This window comes from Sander lucioperca, chromosome 5, assembly GCF_008315115.2.
Source record: "Sander lucioperca isolate FBNREF2018 chromosome 5, SLUC_FBN_1.2, whole genome shotgun sequence".
Classification (NCBI taxonomy): Eukaryota; Metazoa; Chordata; class Actinopteri; order Perciformes; family Percidae; genus Sander; species Sander lucioperca.
Genome location: NC_050177.1, coordinates 38728872 through 38752638, shown reverse-complemented (window position 1 = coordinate 38752638; position 23767 = coordinate 38728872). Strand labels below are relative to the sequence as shown.

Below are 23767 nucleotides of genomic sequence, written 5' to 3'. Positions count from 1 at the left end.
GTTTAGTACTTACCAATGCAGGTCCGACCATCAGCGTGCATGCGGAAGCCTTCACTGCACTCACAGTGATAAGAGCCTGGTGTGTCGACACACGTTTGCTGGCATCCTCCATTGAGCTCTTCACACTCATTAACATCTGAACACACATATATACACACACACATACTCATAACCATGCACATGCTCATTAAAAAACTACTCACAACTGAATATTGCCATAAACCACAAGACTGCACAATAACAAGAACCACTTCAGCAGACATTAAAACATCAGACTTGTTAGGAATGTTGGTCTGCTTCTGACTGTGTGAAGGACTTCATTTATAAGCATGTTGGTCCTGAACATGGCATAATTAAAAAGCCCATATAAACGGCCTCTCTGCTTGGTTGAACAATGACAGATTGAGAGCAATTGTAGGAAAATAAATTAATGTAAGCTTAAATTGAGCTATTTTTGCATTCTACTTCTTTGAAGTAGTCTAATTAAAAATTCCATGTGCAGCACACCGAATAGAGTTTTTAGTATTACAGATGTAATTGTAATTGTATAATTTTGACCAGATCTCAAATTTATTCTCCGTTTTATATTTTTTGTTACTTCTGAGTATATCAGCTATCATGTTTAAGCCCGACTATCGCCACTTCCTATTTTAATAGTGAAGACAAATACTAAAAACTTATTTTAAAAAGTTCTGTGGGGCATTGAGCAAGAAACTGAATCACTACCAACACAATACCAACACTGACCCTGTGCTCTGACTTCTCCAGGAAAAAATATACATGTATAATGTCTTTGGGATGAAATGATGAATGGCTTATCACGCTGTTCGTGCAGTAGTGTGCATGCAATCAATTTGTTTCCTGCACAGGAAGGAATTGCATATGGCTGCACATGTGTCAGGCTGAGGCTCATGTTCCACAGAGACAGGAGCAAGCTGAAAGAAGACAACGTACTTGAACATTCTACTCAAGGACAATCAGGCTTTACTACACATCTGGACAACACATCACATATCCTCCCTAACCTCCTCCCGGTTGTCATCTCTGACTCGCAAGGGCTTTTTCGGACTCATACTAGTGATGACAGAGTGTATGTGTGTGAGGGGGAAATAATGTTGCAATTTACCTTTTATTAGGTTGGAGGGGGGGAGGGGGTTGTTAAACACTAAGCATGTGGTTTAGTTTATTTTTGAGCATGCAACACTACCATCATTTAGGTTTCTCAAAGGTCAAAGCACTTCCAGAGTAGTGCAAATATTAGAAATCGTTTTCAAATAGTTTGCGTGTGTGTGTGCGCGAGTCTTTCCCTGCACTCTCGCCACTCTGACAGACCCGTGGGAATAGCCGTCTCCAAAATGATCTCAAGACTATTTTAATTAGCTTGTTTCCAATAATAGAAGCTAAAGGGCAGAGAGGAGATGTAGGGGGAGCGGGGGAGGATAATGAAGGCTTTTCACCAGTAAAATAATCCTTTTCATACCCTGCACATAGTGTGATTGAGGAATTTAAATTCATTTTCGCAATTTATTAAGACATCCGTCTGAGCACTGAAACAAATAATCACTAGATAACGGCCAATGAAGAATCACATATTCATGAACCTGTCATTCTGGGCTATTTTGTACTTTAGCACTTTGGGAGCTATTGTAGAGGATGCCTAACATGCAAAACAATAGACGCTGGGGGGAGGTTTGTTAAGGTTAATATACTTATTGGTCTCCTCATGTGAGAGGATTTCAATGGGAGACACACAATGGCTGCTTTTCATCGGTGGGTGCAGTGGTGTGTGCGGCAGCAAGGGTGGGAGTGATGGTGGTGGTGTTGGAGGTTGAGGGGCACAAGGTCTGTATGGTATTGCGTGACACCGTCTGGCTCGAAGCAGAGCTGCTGAGCTAGCATCTACAACTAGACAATGTAAAAGACCAAACATTTGGGAGCGCTGCTTTGGTGGCAGAAAGAAATGAACAGGTGGTGTTTAGAATGAGCGCCACAGCAAATTCATTCACTAAAAACAAGAGGATCAGAGGCACTCTGGTGTGAGAGCAAACATTTTAATGTGTGACCTTTATAGTATGTGTTTGCTTTAGCACTTAGTATGATTAGTTCTTACAATCTTGACTACATTTTTATCTGAATTAATTTGATAAAAAAAGAGCAATGTAGAGAGGCAACTCAGTGGACTCTAAATGTCAAGGGAATTGATCTCACACATTTCCAGTTTCCAAAATGGCATACTAACTTTAAAAGTCCCTAAGAAATTATGAAAATAACTCTGGTTCACTGGTTTATGTTTCTTCAACAGTTCAAACCTCGCTGTCTTCCCCCATAAATATGACCACACATACAATTAACACAAAAGCCCGTAAAATAAGAACTTGACAGCTGCTGAAGCTGCTTCTGTTTGTCTATTCCACTAGTTAGACTTTAAAGTATTACTAAGTCACAATATCCTGTTTTAAAGGTTAAAGAGCAGGGGTACTTGTTCTCACCTGTAGCTCTAAAGAACAAATGGGCCTCAGTGCCCAGCACTAACTCGGCATATTTCTGTCAGCCGAGACGGCCAAACTGAGAAAGCATGCCGTCTGAGAAGAAAAGCTTTTTAAAAAGAGGTGCTATGTGTGTGCTTGCTTCAGCACTTTACAACCTGGAGTCTAAACGGTTAAGTAGATTTCAGTTGGTCAACTTAGTTTGGACAATTGAATTTTGATGACCTGACCTTTCTGCACAATCATAAGGGCCATTAAATTCATTCAAATGGATAACATATTATCCTAGAACAAATTTATTTTATGCATCTAGAAAATATGGCAACCAACACACCAATGTTATTATTTTTTGGTAATACGTATTTAGCATTCCAGCTGTGCAGCGTAAAAATGTTGGATCTTCGTCAAACAATGTTTTGGAAAGTTGTGTTTTTGTATACTAGAATTAGGAACAGGAAAAAGCATGAATTTAAAGGTATGCTGAAGGGTTATTGAATGAGTGGGTTCTTATATTGTTTTTGAGAGACTCAAGACATCAAGACCTCAAGCTGATGTATACAATGCATGTTTCAGAACATGAAAGAAAATCTTGGCAAATGTTTTATGAGGTTGAAAATGGATTCAACATGTTTGTTAGGCCTTACTTTATAATGACAGCTTCACATGATAAACTTATAATTGACCCCATTATGTGCTATAACACATGTTGTTCCTATTTCACTAAGCAGAGGAATACATTTGTTATAAGACTAAAAGTAAGTTGTTACAGTATGCGTCATTGTGTAATATTGGGGGAAAAAATATTTTTAAAAATTATGGGCATGTAATAGTTTATTTATTATATAATTTATTACATGTAGTATATAAGTTTGTTTGAAAACACAACAGACATCTTTACTGGTAAATTCATTTTCATTCTAACTAATAAGAGCCTAAGCAGAGAGCCTGCTACAATCTGTCCATGTTTGTGCACAGCAGCTACATCTAGATGTCCATCTTACCGTGACATGCCTTGCCATCTGGCCCCAGTCGACTGCCTTCAGGACACTTGCAGTAGTAACTGCCGATGGTGTTGCAACAGTACCCCTCACAGCCACCTTCATCCACTTCACATTCGTTAACATCTGAAAGAAAAGGATTAAAAGGTCAGATTTACTAACATAATGCACAGTCCACGAAACAGAAAGGTTTCTCACACCTTTTTAGCTAAACTTTCTCGCTCTTTGTGGAGTTCCTTCATATGCTGTTTAGTTATTTCCCTTTTCAGCAGAAAGGAAATCAACAAAACCTTTACAGCGTTTACTTTCACTCATCACTTTGTAGAGCATGACCCTGCTGGCTCTTGAGGCAAGCTCTGTGACAGAAATGCTTTGATGCCAGGGAACTCCCATATGTAAAAAAAACTGTCGTTTCACCAACGGCTCACCAACTTCATAAGATTGAAATTGAAAATGATCTACAGTCTCCAGAATCTTCTTCCTTATCACTTTATTGCATCAGCTATTTCCAAATAAGCCTTATGTTAGCCCACTCTGTAAAGCATAATAACAGTTTTCATGGTCTTCCTATGTTTCTCATGTTCTTACTCATCTCTGAGGGTGAAATGGTTTCCAGGTTGGTTACTTGTTTAGCTCTTGTACACCAGCAAACTCCCTCAGGCTCCTCATACTGCATATTGATTCGTATCAGCTGTGCATCACCACCAAAGAATGTCTTTAAACACATCTGACTTTGCTATATGCAAAAGTGCTTACTTAATTAATCTGTTACATCAATATGGCTACCAGTATTACATTCATAGTGTACTGATCACTGGCTAAAATGTGTGACAGGAAAGATTTGCCTAATGTCGCTGTTGCTAAGTAGTTAGTTTCTGATTAAATATTTGCAGTCGTCATATTCAAGTAAAAAAGAAAAACATTGTGGTGCTAAACAGAATATACTTGCTATATATGTGGTGTAACATACAATATATCAAAACAGAGTTTATGATAGCTTTTTTTTTACGAATTAAGTTGAAAAAACAATTGTGTTTCTGTTAACTTTCCTGTGATAGAAATGCATGCACCCCTGATGTTGTTTCATGCCTTTGTTATAAGTGGAAATGGTATGTGTATTAACAAGAGGTAAGATGAATCTTGGATGCCTGTCAGATGGTGGTCAATGAGTACTTTCCGATGGAAACTATTATTCTCTCTCGCAAATGTAGAATGTTCCTGGACACAGTATTCCATTTAATGTCCATAGATCTTTGTATGAACTTTATCCTTATGCTTGTAGAAACTGATTAAACTGCTGTTACTGCTACAGTAGTTCTAGTTTATGAGGCAGCAACTTAGCCAAACTTTTCAGGAGATGGTGACAGAGAAATGCATTGCACTTGCATGGACACCCCCTGTCAAAGAGGAAGACTAAGGTAACAGAGAAGACAGGAAATGTAATTTAGTATTGTCCCCGATCTGTTAAAGGACTTAACGGGATTCCTTGGCTACATGTTGAGCAATAGTTTGTTTATCTTTGAATAACAGAAACAGAAATTTCAGAAGCACAACTTGGGCAGACAATTTTGAAATAAAAAAGACAGGAGTCAGCAGAAGGTAGAGAGCAGCATGCTTAAGTTAACAATATGTTTGCCACTTTGTCTGTGTAGATGAAGAGTACATGATAAATCAAGGTATGCCTATATAATCATGGTGTATCAAATTACAGGTGGTTACTCTGTGAAATTAACCCACAGTTGCCTATGGCTCTTCTTTAATAAACAAGGAAGTGCATCTGATCATTACCAAGTTTGTAATTAAGGTTTTGAATAATTGTTTAGGCTTTGTATGGGCACAGTGTAATGTCCCATCCCCTGGTGTTTAGGAATTTATGTAAAGGTTAATCTAAAGCACATATTGTTAAATGCATTGCCAATAAGCAAAAGCCAACATAGATGCACTCCAAAGCCCCTCTGGTAAAAAACCTGAAAACAATTTCTGTTTTAGGTTATGTCTACACTGTATTTCATCTGTTTCTCTAACCAGGAAGATACCCATGGAGCATGGACAACTTGGCCAGTATTATAAACAGACAAGGGTATGATAATCAGCCCTGTATTGCTCAGAAAACATGTATTTTCCTCCATATGTGTGCACATGAATAAACGTGTACAAAAAACACATTGACGCAAAATGGCACAAAACCACAGCAGTCTAGGAGGGCGAAATTGTCTCCAGCTGACCATGTGAGATGCATTATCGATTTTCTATTCAGACTGTTTTAATCGATGGGGTGCAAAGCACAGTAGTTTCGACGGGTGGTGCTGAATTATTACGACCATGTGTATTTCCCAAGAATCTTCCCCGTGGAGAGGAAGAGAGATGAACGTGTTTGTTACAGTAGGTGAAACAAACCATAGAAGAACAGCAGCTGAAGCAAGCTCACAGAAACAAATGTTTTTCTTCAGTAGTTATTACTACTTACTACATCAGCTAGTAAAGGGTAATAATTGTTTATTTCCTGATTTACATTCTTATGTAATAAAGTCTGCAGCAGGTAATGCATCAGCAACGTTGGTGACAAGAAAAGCCAGGAAAGTAGCGTTATGAACACTGCAAAAATGTTTGCTATATATTTTGAATTGTGGAATTGTTGGTAATGTGGCCCTCTGTAGAATTTTGCAGGACCTCAGAAACTAAGGATGGGTCGCCATGATTGTTTTTCAGGCCACACCCACACTTGGTTTCTAAGGGCAGGCAGTGTAATCACATCTGGAGAGGCTTGACTTGTTTTAGAAATTTCTACAGATGATGATTTATTGGGCAGATTGTTTCAAATTTAGGCTTTGCTACATGCAAATGTTGGCAATGTGCATTTTTTTCCTCAGCAATGGATAATCAAATGGCAGGGTGACCTTGCTCACAGCAGTTGGCTACCCTGCCTTGGCTTTTACAAGCCTTTACTTACACAGTAGTCCAGCATTCAGCACATTTCCCCTCACTAAGGGGGGATCTAAAAAAAACTTCTGTCTAAACCTGAAAAATGTTCACACACATAGTTGCACACTGAGAAACAACCTTGCTCTGCACTTTTCATTAACTAATAGGGAAGTGACATGGCCCCATAACCTCAGGGCTATGCCCCCTTACACATCCCCACTTTGATCCCGCAGCTCCTGAGAGCCCTTGTGAGCTCTCCAGATCAGCTCGGGGTCATTTGCCATCATCATCAAGAAGATGGCGAGCAGAGAGAGAAACCAAATTTGAACAAACATTCAACATTCAGGCCCTGACAGGGCATTGAGGAAGGTTCTGGGCAACATGATATTTACTAAGCAGCAAGTCACATGTTGCTCAAGAGTGACCAGTTAGCAATGCCTAGCATGTGGTGACCAAACTGCACTGCCAGCCAACTCATGACCATTCGTAAATATAACCCTTGTTTTAACTGCAGCCTCAAATAAAGACAGAATTTAACACAGTTTCATGATCCTGGTTTCCAAATGTTGCCATTTTTGACTTTGTGGCTCGGCCTTTCAAAAATGTCATCAGTTCATGCTCTGCATCTCTGACCAAACCTGACGGTCATCAAATTAACATTATTCTGGAGTAAAAGTGCTTTAACAGGACAAAGAGATTAGCTGACTTGTTAGTGACTCTTGGACCAAACATTCATGAAAAGATTTAACTACATAATGTATCATCATTTGAGAGACTTAAGGGATTGATCCACAGCGATTGAATGAAATATAAGTAGATTTACTGAAGACAAGTCTGTCATGCATGCAGCCAAAGAAATACACGAATGGTTTGTACAACAATCAGTGGGAGGGAGGTGAAGAATGGAGCTTTGCTCTGAAGACAAAGCTGAGAAGAATCAACATGGTATCTGCACACTTTCTGAGCACATTATTCAATGACTTTTTAGAAATTGTAATACCTACAAAGATGGTGGCAAGCGATAAACCCAAATACAAACTTTTAAACATCTCTTCAGAAATGTATAGGTGCAGTCACAGATGCTTTGTTTTTCTAGTCTATGGACACTAGTAGACTTTTAGTTTAAAACATAGGTGTCCTGAGCATAGAATTGGAGGTTGGAACTACTTTTATTCATTGTTGTACATAAACAGGATTGCTAATAGAAAAGTAATCATAAATATTTCCAGATGGGGCACGTTAAACCTTCCCCTTGTGCATAACAAGAGCTCTCAGATGCTCATTGTGAACCATGGCCTTGAGTGGTTTATTGCCTTATTAACCCAGTATATCTCATTACATGTGTACTGTACCTGTAAACAGCCCCTTGCTGTCTCTCAGAGAGACAATCTGATTAACTGTGACCAACACAAAGTATTCATGGAAACCAATCTATTTGACTTTGAATCTGAACAGTGTTACTCACACATGTTGGCATTACGATGCCATGGTTCAGCTGTCGTGCATCAGGGATGTATCACACAGGCCGCCCACCCACACGCATTACACAGATGCATGCATGCAATTCTTTTAAGTCTCCACGGACCTGCCCGATGTCAATAGTGGACTTTTATCCTCTAAGATAAAAGTTCTCAACAATATAACATTATCAAAACAAGTTGGGCCTTTTTCCTAATGCATCCAGTACACTACACAATCATGTTCGTTGCCTTAGAAAAGATGCATTTATTGCTAAGATTTTTGGGGGAACCGTCCCTTCCATGATTCTCTTTCTGTCAAGCATACATGTTTCAGGACAACAGATCATGATATCATGGAAACCCGACAGGAACAAACTTGTCACCCAGTATTTATTTGGTATAGAAGCAACACATAATTTATTAAAAATGTTACCCCTTTGGGTCCATGACCCCTGATACCCAGACACCTGCTGCCTTTTCCTCGATATTTACCAGTCCTGACTCCCTCGTGTGGCCTCTGAGCTCGTACCTACAAATCTGGATGATCAATCTTCATCTCAGTGATGGACTGACAGGATAGCTGACACATACCATTTACGTCAACAGAGACATTATTTTATACATTTTGGAAGCACATCTGTATGTCTTCTTTTTCCATATCTTTAAAACTCAGCCATTCTCTGACACCATTTATTTGTGCTGTCTTACATGCAACTTTGAAATACTATTATTTTTCAAATTCGTAGTTCAGAGTCAAATGGAAAGTGTTGGTCTCTTGTTGGTTTAAGAATGGTAGCGATAATGCTTTCCCATCAGGTAACGGAGAGAACAGACAGCTGCTTGAATGTTCTTGTGTTCTCTGTAGACAAACATTGGCCAAGGAGTCCCGATTCCTGCTTATCTCATTAGGTGTTATTGACATTACTTGTCCTCTCCAGTACAGTACCTCCCCTCAGGGGCGCCACCAGGAATTTTGGGGCCCATGACAAAAAATCAAATTGGGCCCCCTCTGCGCAGCTGTTGTCACCACATCTCTAGGACCTAACTGTTCCATCAAAAGCTTTACATAACTTTAATTAAAGGCTTGCAACTGTCTTGCTTCTTGTAGTTCAATACAGTTAATATTGTCTGTATCTTACATGCAGGCTCAGGTAAGCTACTCACTGTTTCCAACTGTCCAGCATCCAGTACAGACAGTAGGTCGTTTTTTTATTTTATTTCATAATGATCATTATGTGAGAAAATAATTGTTATTAATGTGTTTGAATTTCTGTCATTAATAAATATTTCATTTTCTTTTTTGTAATGGTAAAAAAAGCAAGAGAAACAGAGAAATCCCCACAGACTCCCTTCAATGATGCTAACTGGCATGTCATTGAACACAATGTTGCTCACCTTCTTCACTGGGACAGGGAGGGGCACAGTTAGGGGGAGACTGGGGTGCTGCTGACTCATCTGTTGTTAAGTCTGCTAAAAGGGGCAGGGACAGTGATTTAATATGAAATATCTTGCTAAACGTTTCCCTGCACTGATTAAATGGTGATTAAATGTAGGCTAACACTAGTCTGTAGCTAGCTAGCTTATTTCACTATGGACATTAGGCCGACAGGTTAATACCACTCACAGACTATAGGCTACCCACCTTTCTTGGTGAAAAACTGGGTTACAGTTTGACACCCTTTCCTTTTCCTTTGTCTTTCCTCTCTCTCTTTTCTCTCTTTCCTTTTTTGAAAACCAGATTTTGATTTAACGTTACTTGGCAACATTGTCATTGTCCATTGTAAATATGGATGTTTATTTTTTGGTCAATGGGGATATTTAACTTTTACTGCCAAAAACAAGTAAAAACAAAGAGATCATTAATTTTATTATTATATTTGAAATATATATACTGAATGATGATGGTTTAATAATTTTATATTAGTTTTTACCTATTTTTGGGGCCCCTGTCAGTCATGGGCCCTTGGAATTGTCCTAACTTTTCCCCCCTATACGGCGCCCCTGCCCCTCTTAATACATCCATGCCCTGCCCCTGTCCAATTTCTACAAGGACCAACGCTCCTCCTCCCTCTAAAAAAACTACTTTGATATTAAATAAATCAATAAACCTTCAACCATGTGTCTATTCCCCTCATGTTAAAAACATTAGGCAAAAAAAGTCCAGATCAATAACTGAATCAGCAGCTGCGTGGCATGTCTCCCGTTGCTGTTCAACGACTGTGGAGAGCTTGTATCTCAGTGGTTGGAAGTGATACTCAGACCTAAAGTGATTTACAGTATCTTCCTTTCTAGATGGAAATTAAGTCTCTGGCAGGAATTATTCATATTTGCTACAAGTCTCTATTCCCACATTTCTATTGTAACAAATGGAAATAGAAAAGGAATGCAACTTATCAAACAACTTGTCTAAGTCTAAGAATAAAGTCTGCAACGCTCATCTCTTAAAAACAATGTCTCAATTGATTTTTCCGAATATATTTGATATTGCAACATCCACTCTTCAAATAAACCATAGGGTATAAATAAGAACTGTGAGGACTACTGTAGAGACAGCTAATAAGGCTGTAAAATCACTGCGCTTTGTAATATTTCAATGCTGAGATGTTCCACCTGATGATTTGATAGGCTCACTCCCATCTCCCATTTCCTTTGCTCCATCAGCTCTTTGAATTCTTCTTTGGCCTTATCGCAGCCAGTAATGCACTCGTTATTTTAATCTGCTAGCTGAAAATGCAGGTAAACGAAACGTATTGCTTATTATGATTATTTATTATTCATTGGCTCTGTACATTGCTGCAGCTGCATTGCTGCGGTGATGTGTGCATTTACGGTTTTGTCTTTGAAAATGTTTTGGGGAGCACTAAGTGGCAGACACAAAGTTTGGTCACGTGTTTTGTTTGGATATGATTATCTAATCAACCATTGCTCTCAGTTCTGAGTACCGTCTTTCATGCTCCTCAAAATCCACTTGTGTCCAAACTGAAATTTTACAACAAAAATTCCACAGATTATAATGAAATTGTGTACAGACATTTATGTTCCTCAGATGATGAATCCTAATGACCTACTTTTCCTATAGCACCACCATATTGTAAGTTTTGAGTAAAATGTTTTAACAAGTACTGTATTGGATTGCTATGAAATTTGGTACAAACATTCATGGTGAATATTGTGATCACTTTGGTGCTCTTTTGTCTTTTAATTATTGAAATTATGTGTCCAGTTTAAAAAAAAAACAATACCTGCAAAACTAATGACATTCTCATCAGCCACAACATGCTAAACTAAGATGTTGAACATGACAAACATTATGCCTGCTAAACATCATGTTAGCATTGTCGTTGTGACTATGTTAGCATGCTGACATCACTAATTAGCTCAAAGCACTGCTGTGCCTAAGTACAGCCTCAGCATGGCTGTAGACTCTTTCTTGTTTTATTTTGGAGATGCACCCATCAACCTATACTAGTATGATGCTGCTGTTCAAAGCTTAAAAAGCATGTTAATAATGCTTCTCAACCATTTACAGAGTTGTAGCTCCATGCTTTTGCCCATACAACAATATACATATTTTTGTATCTTGGGAAAGGTGGCTACCGTGACAGAAAACAAGTTGCACTTTCTGGTTACTTTAAAGAGTATTTTAAGCAGAGGAAAGAAAGATCCATCAAGGGCTGTTAGGAAAAACACAAGATCCTGTGAACTAGACCAAAGGTCAAAGGTCGTTCATAGACAGCTGAGGAGCTTTAAGGAACCTGTCACAGAGAGGAAAGTGAGCTTCAACAATCAGCTCAATAGTAAATAAAGACGAGACAAACAGGGATTGTTTTCAAGATGTTGCATTGAATGAAATGGACGGCTGGCTTGAGAAAGGGATACAATCAATCAAGGCTTTCAATTGTGAGGAAGAAAACCAATTGTCCGTATTTCTTCATTCAAGCACACTATAATAGAGTGAAACATAGAGCTAGTGTTCGAGTCACATTTTGATCAAGATAGGAACTAGCATTGGAAAACTACATGTATTTTTCCCTCTCTTCTCACTGCAGTGTCTACGTAAGGTTTTGGACCACATGATCACATGCTTCTACCACCTCACACCAGCAGCTTAAATGTTTCCCATTTGTCCCTTAAACACAGAATTTATGCTCTAATATAATGGGGATTCTTTTAGAGACTGTATAGTTTATGCTTGAATCAGATGGGACAGTCTTAGTAGGACACAGTTTCGCCACTTGCTGTGCACATATTTCTTATCTTTCCTGAGTTGAGTTCATGAGTTGAATGATCAAACTGGGTGCTGTTCTAATTTTGTAAGCAGACACTTTGACCCATTGGATACAGGTTGCACACTTCGCCCACAAACTGAAGTACATGCATCACTTAAAATGAGAACTGAATTACAGAAGGTGATTCATAAGCAGTCATAAACAAAACTGCCATGATTACCACAATTGTATATTCTTTAGTATTAATAATGATACAATGAACTGCAAACTTCATGAACTGATAAACAACAGTGAACAACATGGCTTCTTGTACGCCTTAGAGGGTATTCCATTCAAGGGATTCAGTGACTTTTAGAGGATGTGCAAGAAAGTGTCAACTCACACATGCACATTGTGAAGGGTAAGTCAATGGGGTGTTTACATTAGTCTGCACAGTTTTACTAATCACACAGTCTTGAGAACTTAAGTCTACAATTGAGATGATGATCCTACCAGATTTAAGTTATTAATGAACAAATGTGTTCTGAAACAACACCTGGACAACTGCCCTTAAAGTCCAACCTTTTGCTCTTTATCTCCATGAAAGCATCTGTCAACTTCTACATCTGGAAAAGCCATCCTGTTTGCTTCACCAGTAAATAGGAGAGAAAATGTTTTCCACAGTGAGTATGAAATGTGGCTGTAGATTTAAATGCCTTATGTTCAGCAAATATGAGACTACTTGGCATCTCACAGGCTGATTTTACTTTTGTGCTTAGAATGATTGTAAAATGGTCCGTACAAATTGATTTTAATATTGGACTAGACTTAATCCATGTCTATAAAGTTAACCATGAAACACCTAGAAAAACATCCAGTAACACATGTACTCAGTTAAACAGCTTCAATACTATTTACCACTAACCGTTATTAGTTAGTAAAGTGAGGATGATTGATCCCTACAAGTGAGTTTATTTTGCTAATGCTTACACTTCATGGCCATAGCCAACCCATGTTCAAGGAGGATCCTTTAATCTGAGATTGCTGCACTGCTACTGTATGAATCTCACAGTGAGCTTTGGGAGCACATGGTCAATCACACAGGCTATAGCTCCAACCTGCTCAGCATTAACCTGGTAAACAATGGTGCCTTGATGCATTTGGAGAGATGAGGGTGTGCTTGTTTAGTGTGTGAGAACTTCCCTGCCATATGGTAGTCATTAGTACGGTGGCCGACAGGGGTAAACGCACTGCAACTTAATGAAACACACGCAAATAGACAAAACACAAGCAAATTAAGAAAACATCTTCATTAATTTGACAACACATGCGTAGCATTTAGAAAAACGCGCTGCAAATACAGAAACGATGCAAAAAGAAAAGCACACAATCCAAAAAACAGAAACAATGCTAAAGAAAAGCACACACTCCCCGAAAACAAATGCAACAAAAAAAAAAAACGCTGCATATTACACAACGGAAGTTCTCCAGGCCTCCAGGGGGAGCACTAAGTGGAACAGCTTGATTTTCGCCCCCATGAGGAGAGAGTGCTCTGCCTTTTTATTACCATGAATTTACAGACACATCTCTGCTGATTGAGTATCGCGTGTGACCTGAGCCAATAAACTAGAGACACACCCACCAAACAAGAGAAAACATATCTCAAACATAGACTTAATATTTACAGTCTATGATCTCAAAGCAGTTGCACACTGTTTCACAACGGTGCACACCGTTCTGAGATTGAATGTGCCCCGGTTGTGTTGTGTGTATTTGCAGCGCGTTTGCTAAATGCTGCGCATGTGTTGTCAAATTAATGAAGATGTTTTATTAATTTGCTTGTGTTTTGTCTATTTGCGTGTGTTTCATTAAGTTGCAGTGCGTTTGCCCCTGTCGGCCACCGTACATTAGGGCTCTAACGAGCTTCTTCCTCTGATAGCTATGCTTAGCATGTAGCACTTGCATTATCCAGTCTGTCCTCTTGCCAGGCATGCTAGCTCTAAGCTTGTGTCTTGGCATATGATGCCTACATCCGCACAGTTAATGGCAGACTTGAGGAACACAGAGCTTAAAGAAGTGAATACTGCCATCTTAGTCTCATTGTTGTTCTAGACAGACATATGTTTATCTACAGGAAGAGTCACACAAAATGTCTGCTGTTCAACAGCTTTGTTATCTAGTGAATTATGATACATCCTCTCCTTGTGCATCCTGGACATCCTCAACCTGACCGTGTGATGGATTCACTATTAGTCACACAACTTTAGTGTTCAGCTTCCTGTCAATAATTAAAAAAAATACAGAAAGTGGAACAGCTTGTGGGGGAAAAAGCAATATGTTATTGTACTTTTCTCACAGCAGCTTTGGTTGAAACAATACGCCACCTGGCCTTTTAAATCTTTATAGAGGAAATGTTTGTACTTAAAAATCGATTTACCTTTTCAGCAGGCAAATGATCTTCAAAACACAGCAAGAAAACATTTGACAGACATTTCTTTGGTGCTTTGCAGCCTTTGGATTCTCTGTAGTTTTGTTAATTAAACACTCAAATGTTTGCTCTGGTGATTCAGACAAGTTTGTCTGCATTACTGGAAGGTCTGATGTATTCTGCCAGAAGCTGCAGTGGCTTTTAAGTCAGTTTTCAACAGCTGATCGTTACCATAAATGATTGCCTTAAGTAATATCTTCACAATGTTTTTGCTCATACAGTTTTGGATGTCCAAAGAAAATGTCTAAGGAGAAAAGTACTGATTATTCAATGATTCAAATTATATTACACCAATCCAGCCAAATTGAAAGGAATCTGTTCGTCTCTGACGGCTTACATTGTTAACATAGTTATCAGTGAATCTTTTCAGTAACCTCTAATAAACAGAATGGGAGAGCTGCAAGCCAAGGCAAAGACCAACCTGTCAGAGGTAATCATGTGGTCTGCACTGCAGTTCTTTATGAAAATAAAAATCATCATGACATCCACACCTCAAAAACTTCAGCACCACAGCAGCTATAGCGACTACATTTTGGTCAAAGAAATCTTTGAAATGAGACCAGAACAAACAATAAGGCCTGCCATCATTACAGCCATATGGTTCCCATCACATCTTAATTCAAAACACAGTCTGCTGCACACTTTTGACACAATTCAAGACCTTTAATCTTTTAACTGGCTCTTTAGATTATGGGTCCAGTATCCATGATTAAACAGTGTTAAGAGCAAGAGAGTTTGGTGTATAAATGTTATTGCAAACAAGATTATGTCTTCACCTCATTTGCTGAGAATGATTTAGCCTGGAACTATAACAGTTCTGTAAATATGCCCTTTTGTCTTACAGCCAGAGAAATACTTGAAATAGATGTTCAATAGGCTCATGTTACTCAGGAGTCAAAATAGAATGCATATAATTGACCAGAGCTCTGCAGTGGAACTAACTGCATAGAAAGACTCAGAGAGGATAAACTCTACTGTAAGCATGGTATGTTAGTTAACTTAAGGTGGAAGGATCATTCCAGACCTGTGAAAGACATCACTGTTGCCTGAAGTTACAGAGTTATCATCTTTCACCTATTTTTACATCCTGAATTGGGTTTAACACCACAATTTTCACCAAAATGAATCAGGTTTTTGTGTTATAACTACATCTTGAAATTTTGACTCAACTGCATTTTTGAGCTTAATTACTTCCAGAAATCTGAAAGAAAATATGGTTTCTTTCCATTTTGAATTCTTCCACAGGTTCTTTAGTTAAGGTTCAGTGCAGGAGCAGCCATACCAGTAAAATTAATACAGGGCAGATTTTTCCCTCTGCCCAAAGGAGTCACATGCAGGGATGAATGATATTACAGCCTAAGAAATGTAAAAACAGTGGAAGAGAGCGGCTCAAACACTGGCTAAGGATTCATAATGCAGGACAATACCAGATCGTTTTTCCAGAGTTTTCCCAAAATCCTAATATTTTTTAGCCACATTTGAAAGCAGTTCAAAAGCACATGTCTTAAATTGCTCAGAAAATGGAGCAAAAGTTATTTCACAAAAACCCAAATTTGCTTACTTTTAATCTGGACACAATAGTGAACAAATGTATGTGTAGTATTATACCCCCAGCTTTAGCATGAGCGACATGTTTTAGCGTAACAGAGCTGTATGCAATGTTTCAAGTATGGTATTCTTCACAGGAACAGAAACAAACCACAAGGGAACGTGCTGAGGAATGCGCTGAGGATTTAAAATCTAGAGCTCTGAGTCAGCATCTTTTCCTCCAGTCCTTTTAATCACCTCCTTCTCCCTACCTCTATACGCTAATAAGCCTGTACAAGGACTCACTCTCCATGTGGCCACCCCTGAGTCCTTACCACATCTCAGTCTTCTATAATCTGTGACACAGTCCCAGATGGCTGCTGTTGTATTAAAACCATTACATGTAGAGTTTAATTTAGGTAACTTTCAAGAAGGACATACATTCAGTATTGTATCCAATAGAAGCAAACACATATAGTCACGTATACCCAAAGCTTCCAAACCTGCCCTCCTTCAAATGCTAGAAGCTGCCAATGAATGCTACTCTCTGCAACTCCATCTCATTGGCACACAAATAAGCACAACACACATACACAAGCATATGTACAGAGGTTTACATATACTGTAGGGGCATACACAGAGACAGGTGTGTTTAATTTAATAGGGAAGGAAACCAAGCCTGTATGGCTTGACAGCCCAAGGTCCTGGGGATTAAACACTTGACTTCATATGAAGAAAGACGACTCCCATGTGAGAAAAAGTGATTTACATTGCCACTGTAACAACTGTAAAGCTTTCATGCAGAGTTCCCCAGAGTTGGTAATAACATTGTCCACAGCACGTTTATCGGTGAAGGTAATTTCTTAAACAATAAATTCTGTTTTTACGTTGGTGGTGTTTCTATGGCAATTATTTACCCCAAATGTAAAAGACTTTGTATGTAATTACTTCTAGTATCTAATACTGTGTCATCACAACCTGAATCCCCCCCCCAATATCTGCTGATGTCGTTAGCTGTCTCATTACATAGCTAAAACCTTCACTACAACAGGATCCAGTGATAGGAACTGTCCATAATCACTCTACTATAAAGTGCTCTGAAAACAGCTAGGCTTCTTTAGTAAGGTCCAGATGGTTTCTTTCCTCACACTGATATGTGCCTGCACTCTCTTAATTTCATGCAGACCCATGCACCAATTTAACCAAAGCCAAGCCCAATCCAAGTTTTAATAGAGTGAGACAGAGTGGCATTCACAAGCAGGAGTAAATGCAACTATTACAGAGCAGGCTCCAGCGTCTCAGCACATGCTTGGGCTGTGTCCAGGCTGTTTATTACCTCATAGTGTCAACACCATGGCCTTGGTGTCAGTGGCTGACATACATTTCCATAGACGGTGCCTTCTGTCTCAGATCAGAAATTGGAAGCAGGTGGCCGGTCGGCCCCCACAACACACAGTGGGCTCTACCACCATAACTTGGCAGCGATACCAAAGAGAGCAACGTTCAAGAGGCCAATCGACGATGAGTGCTGAAAAGGGAGAGGGAGCAGAGCATGGATTCTGGCTTGAACTATTACCAGAGCCACACTGTTTTTAACACTACTCTCAGTGTACTCTCCCTCTACTGAAGTCAAGCTGGGGTGAATTGTGCTGAAAAGGCAAAGCGGATATGTTGTCTCTAAAGCAACCCCTCTCATCCTTCATCCTTATTATTATAGTATCTGAAGCACTATACGTGTTAACAGTGATAGTGAGTGATCATTTGCCACAGAGTTAATTAAAAAAGTATTATGTTCTCAGTAACAAACATGTCATCATTTGTCACATAATAAAGTAATTACTTTGAGGAAATTTGAAAATACATGCACATGCAGTGCTTCAGTCTTCAGTACAGGTGAAGTTTATAATATAGAAACAGAAGGACAGTTTGATTGGCAGATGGACCAACAAGCAGAAAATCAACCAGGCAGGGCAGGAAACACTTACACGCTACAACAGGCATTACATGCAGTAGGATTCAGAGCATATGGGAAAGGATAAGAGCATGCAGGAAACACCATATAATAAATCTAAGGAAGCCTTGAGAAACATCTTCATGACCAAACATCAAGACCAGCTGCCTTTAACTTATTACTCCAAGATATATCTGCACAGGCTCTCTACTGTATCTGCTTCTTCTCCATCATGAATCACATATGGGACAGTAATAAGTCTGTCAATGTGGAATGTTAAAGCTCACAACACCGCAGATCTAATAATGAAGAGGATTCCCTGGTGAAACCATGGTGGCTCAGTGTTGGAAGCTAGAGTTGGAGCTGGAATGTGCAATACATTGCTAATATCCACTATACGCAAACACAGAACGTTTTTTGATCTTTATGTCCACCAAGGACCAAATCAAGGTTTTGTGGAATGGCCCGTTGCTTATTTTACTGGTTAAGTGATGAGATACAGTACGTCTTTTTGCCAACATGTTTTCCTTTTTGTATAATGTTGAATAACTAGCAGTACCCAAAGTAATAAACCTTAACTTTAATGTTGTTATTATTATTAATAGTTCATAGATTACTAATGTAGCCAGGTTTGTTCTGGAGCTCTATTTCAGGTGAAAAAACACACATTATTCTGCTTTCCAGTGAGTTTTTGCTGTAAACATTTCTCTTACAGCAAATCTCACTTATATCGAAACAAACAAATCACACTTATGGGTGCCTTCCTTTATGGGATAATTCATGGTTCAAAACAGTATGTTATTTTCTATAATATTAACTGCATTATGTACACTACCGGTCAAAAGTTTGGGGTCACTTAGACATTTCCATTCCACTCCATTATAGACAGAATACCAGCTGAGATCAGTTGCATTGTTTTTTTAATCAGGGCAGCAGTTTTCAGATTACATTATGTGCTTACATAATTGCAAAAGGGTTGTCGACTGTTGTAGAAAGAAGTGGCTGATCTTTAATGCAATATCTACCCATTATCAGCACCCATTCATCCAATGTTCCAAAGGCACATTCTGTTTACTAATCTGATATCATTTTAAAAGGCTAACTGAGAAAACATTGGAGAACCCTTTTGCAATTATGTAAGCACATAATGTAATCTGAAAACTGCTGCCCTGGTTAAAAAACAATGCAACTGATCTCAGCTGGTATTCTGTCTGTAATGGAGTGGAATGGAAATTTCTAAGTGACCCCAAACTTTTGACCGGTAGTGTATTTTGCTAAATACTTGGCATTCAGTCTTCATATCAACATTTACCACATAACTTATGAGCTGTTAAAAGTTCCTATATTCCTAGTTTTAGATCATGCTAGTGGCCTATAATCGCTCTATTTCACATCTATGATCTCACCATTTAAATGATAGTTTTAAACATTTCCCAAAAGTTCTGTGTTTTCCTGTAATTGCAATTAAGGAACAAACCTCAGCTGTTCACAGCGTTATTACTCTTCTCTACACGACACTGGGATATGATAATGTCTAAAACGATATTGTATACCTCAGGTATTGTGGCACTGTACTGTAGTTCAAAAGTCAAAAGTCTATGTTGCCTTTACATAACAATGAACCTTAGACAGTAGTATTTGTTACTGAAGTCAAACTTCAAAATTTTACAAAAAGAGAAGAGCGAGATGAGATGAGTTCGAAGCACAGGTCACAGGATGTGCAAGAGAGGAAGAGAAACCTAGAGGAATTCTGATTAGATCTAATATCTCTATCAGCTCCCTGTTTGTCACTCTGATGTGTGAAAATCAAAGAGCCCATGTCAAAACAAACGCACAGGAGATCTGCCTCTAACAAACAATGACACGTTCCTGTGAAATGTCTTTGCAAGAGGAAGAACTGCTTTAAACCCCTGGCAGGCAGGTCCTTTCTCCTGGGAAACTCAAGGAATCAAACAGGAGAGCCTCTGCAGTATGTGTATGTGTTTGTATGCATGTGGGGGGTAGGAACCAAACATCCTCTGTCTCAGTGGGACTCTTCCAAAACACTAACAACCATCCTCCTGTTTGCGTGTTGACGTAGACTGCAGGGCTTTGGACAGTAGAAAGAACATAGGCTGACGGTGACGAGACAATGCTCAAAGACAAGAGGGGACATCAGGTGTCGTACAAGCTTCCTGGAAGTGTTTACCATTTAATGATGACAGAGCCCAGGTTCCCGCTTTGAGAGTCAAGACTGTTCAGTATGTGAAATTACATTATTTAGAAGCCTGAGGTTACTGAGACTGTACACCCTGGTTTTTTTCTGTCCTTAGAGATGTCTTCAAATTCTTTAACACAGAACATTGTTTTGGGAAAATTTGCTTATTTGAACTCTGGCGGAGAGTTAGATAAGAACATTGATACCACTTTCATATCTGTACAGTAGGCTACTGTAACTATAACGCTACAGCCAGCAGCCAGTTAGCTTAGCACAAAGACTGTAAACAGGGGGAAACAGCTAGCCTGGCTTTATCCAAAGGTAACCTCTAAAGCTTACTGATTTACATTTTATATCTCATTTGTTTAATCCTCTGAGCAGTTGCCAGTCAACCATTGAAGACTCTAGGAAGTTACTGCTACCAGGCAAGAAACAGTCTGGCACATAGCCCCTCGTAAAACAGCAAATTGTCATTGAGCTATGTTAATTAGTGAGCTTTAGGAGGTGCTGGTAGGTGGATTTTGCTACTGTTTGACAGAGCCAGGTTAGCTGTTTCCCCCTGTTTCCATGCTTTATGCTAAGATAAGCTAACCAGCTGCTGTCTGTGGCTTCATATTTTATTTACTGTACAGATATGACAGTGGTATCAATCTTCTCATTTAACTCTCCACTCGAACGCTAATACGTGTATTTCCCTATTCCCAAAATGTTGAACTAAGTTGCCTGTCTGTGACAAAAAAATATTTTTTTTAGTCTTTAACTAATGTGTTAAAGAAACGTTTTTTTATGAAACCAGAACGGCATATACCCTCATTAGCATACAGTTTTTATAGTTATATCTCTATAGTTTGTGGAGGCTCAGCTGGGTTAGCCACAGCACTCCAGGCTCTAGCCTTCAAAGGAAACCATTCCTTCCTTCCTCCAGCATTTCTTCTACCTTTAACTACCAGAGACTCCCCACAGAGCAGCCTCATCCAATCACAGCTACACTACAGGCTCATTCTGCTTCTGCAAAGTGAAAGCATAAGGTATGAACTGGGCCTATTAAAGCTTTAACAACATGTTGTCCTCTGAGGATGTAAGTCAGTTCACTCAGTCACATAGCTGAACTCAGCTTATTGCTGCATACTGTGTATGAATGCCTGCAATTCAAGGAGTGGGTATGCAGGTTTATAAACATGACTAACTTTAACAGGTGGGAATGAAAACTCACCATATTGGCACCGCATCCCTTTGAAGCCCAGTGGACACTGACATATCTGGTCTCCAATCCTTGCACACTGGCCTCCGTTGAAACATGTATTGGCACCACACACCCCTGCATATATCACATATCATATACCACAAGGCTGCTGATGTATCCATGTTTTTGTGCATTTCTATTTGTACGGATGATGGAGATCTCCATCTAGTCAGTAGGCTGGCTACATTCCTGCTTAATTTTTCCAGTTCAATTATTGTACTAAATATTAAATTGAAATATACAGCTTCATAGCAATATTAAAACTAGCCCTATGTGATACATACAGTAGGCTATGTGTGTATAATGCCATTACTCACTATGCAGACAGCCCATCTCTTCACCCTCCCGAGTCCAGCCAGGGCAGCAATTATAGACTGTGTGCAAATCCATGTTGTACACCTGCCTGTACACTGTGTAGTAGGCTGTCCTGAGAAGGAGAAATTCTGCTATAGTCACAGGATTGTATGGAAGTTGCATTATAGGTTTATAGATATTATTAACTATTTATTAAGTAATGTATATCTGTAAAACACCCCATCACGACTCCTACTGCAGCTGTGCTTATGAATGAGATGTCTTTATGGAATAGTAATGGTCAATGATAAAGTTTTCGTGTGTTGTGAAAGTATTTTTTGCTCTTACCTTCTCTCATAGCCCATACACCATGTGTGGCTGGTGCAACCCTGCTTCCACACCTTTACCATGCGGGTAAAAGCCTGGACACAAGGCTGACGGCCCCCCAACATGGACATCTCCTGGTCAGCACAAACATTTGGCCTGTCCATGGAAAAAACACACAGAAACAAAACAAGAAAGAGATGACAGGTGCAATTAAAATTACATTAGACTTAGTTACGTTTAGGGGTTGTCTAAGCCTGCTCTAGAGCAAATGTATGTACTCCAACAGACATGAACTTCCACAAGTTATATACATATTCAGTTGCAAGAACATCAGCTCATGACAGACACATTGTTTGTTGAACAATTATATAGCCTCCTGTTCGGCGCAATGTGCATGATTAAGGTCCAGGAAGAAACGTGCATAGTTAAGACACTGCCTACAGCACCCCATAAACAACAAACAACATTTTTTGCTCCAGAAATGTTTGTGCATGTTAATGTGCCTGCATGCATGTACTGATGTGTGCAAGTCCATTATAAAGCACAGATGTTGTCAGTGCAGCTATCCTAAACTATCCAGGTGTCCTCCTCCACAAACCATCTGGTTTCAAGCAGCCTGAAGTTAATTAGATGAAGTATACAGCTTCTCCTGTAATGAAAACGATTCCTTCCATCGTGTTGAGCAGAGTCTATTTAAACCTCTGGCAGAATACTGTACAAAAAAATAAAAAGCACATTCCAATGGCAGCTATTATGCAAAAGCACGTTACAGCAGTGCTATAAAACATACATCCATCCTCATCGAGTACTTGAAAAAGCGACGCCTAGTGGGCATTGAACATAGTAAGTAAACTATAAAGGAACAGAATTACAGAGTTAAATTATTTGCAAGACTTGGGGTATGTATTTAGGCCTTAACCGTCTTTGTAATAAATGAATTAAAAATAAATTCTCACTCACCTGAATATTCAATAGCATACAATCTAAAAGGCTAAGTGCACATGTAAACTGTAAAAACAGTGGAAATGATCTAAATTAAAAAGCGTCTCTTACATGCCAAGTTGCAGCTCCAAAGATGATGCGATGCGCATAGTGCTCAATAATATCAGACAAAAAATATCTGGGAACATAATTTCAGCCAGTTACAGACACGGAGAGAAGTAGACTCAATCGGCGCAGCCTCTGTGTCCATCAAATGAAGAGCATCCTGACATTAGGTCCGCCTTAAGACATGACTCAAAAGTTAATGTTTGTCTTGTTTTGATATTTCTCGAGAACACAGACGTGTTTTCCCATTCCCTGGTTAAGCAGAGGGACGACTATTCTGTCAATGGCAGCCTTTGAATGGCTCCGAGTAAACGCACCACCCACAGTCACTGAGGGGCCACCTCCCAAAACCCCCGGAGACATTGACCTGTGCACTGACTATGAAAACACCCAGACATGCTTATACTATTAGACCTATCCTTTGAATGAATACATGATGTGACAGTTGTATTAAGAGAAATTATCGCCAAAGGTTTTCTAAATAGCCTATCGTATTTACATGTAGGCTAATTGGGACACTGGCAAAATATCCGAGGACAGGATAGTAGGCTCTACTATAGTTAGCTCTGTTTTATTACATATGTATAAATCAAAAAATATTGAACATGTATAATGTATG

The 23767-nt window shown here is 39.2% G+C and overlaps 1 protein-coding gene across 2 annotated transcripts in view; it reads right to left on the bottom strand.

Annotated features, from left to right (window-relative positions):
* zgc:158328 (uncharacterized protein LOC567225 homolog) overlaps window positions 1-23430 on the bottom strand; it is a 64353-nt gene extending 40923 nt beyond the window's left edge. For both annotated transcript variants that reach the window (XM_031293186.2, XM_031293187.1), the window contains exons 1-6: window positions 23155-23430; window positions 22123-22257; window positions 21798-21907; window positions 21451-21555; window positions 3488-3610; window positions 14-136 (exon numbers count right to left, since the gene is read on the bottom strand). In XM_031293186.2, coding sequence (XP_031149046.1) covers window positions 14-136; window positions 3488-3610; window positions 21451-21555; window positions 21798-21907; window positions 22123-22257; window positions 23155-23231 — 673 coding nt within the window. In that variant the 5' untranslated portion in view covers window positions 23232-23430. The remainder of the gene's footprint in view (window positions 1-13; window positions 137-3487; window positions 3611-21450; window positions 21556-21797; window positions 21908-22122; window positions 22258-23154) is intronic.
* Window positions 23431-23767: the final 337 nt, after the last annotated feature.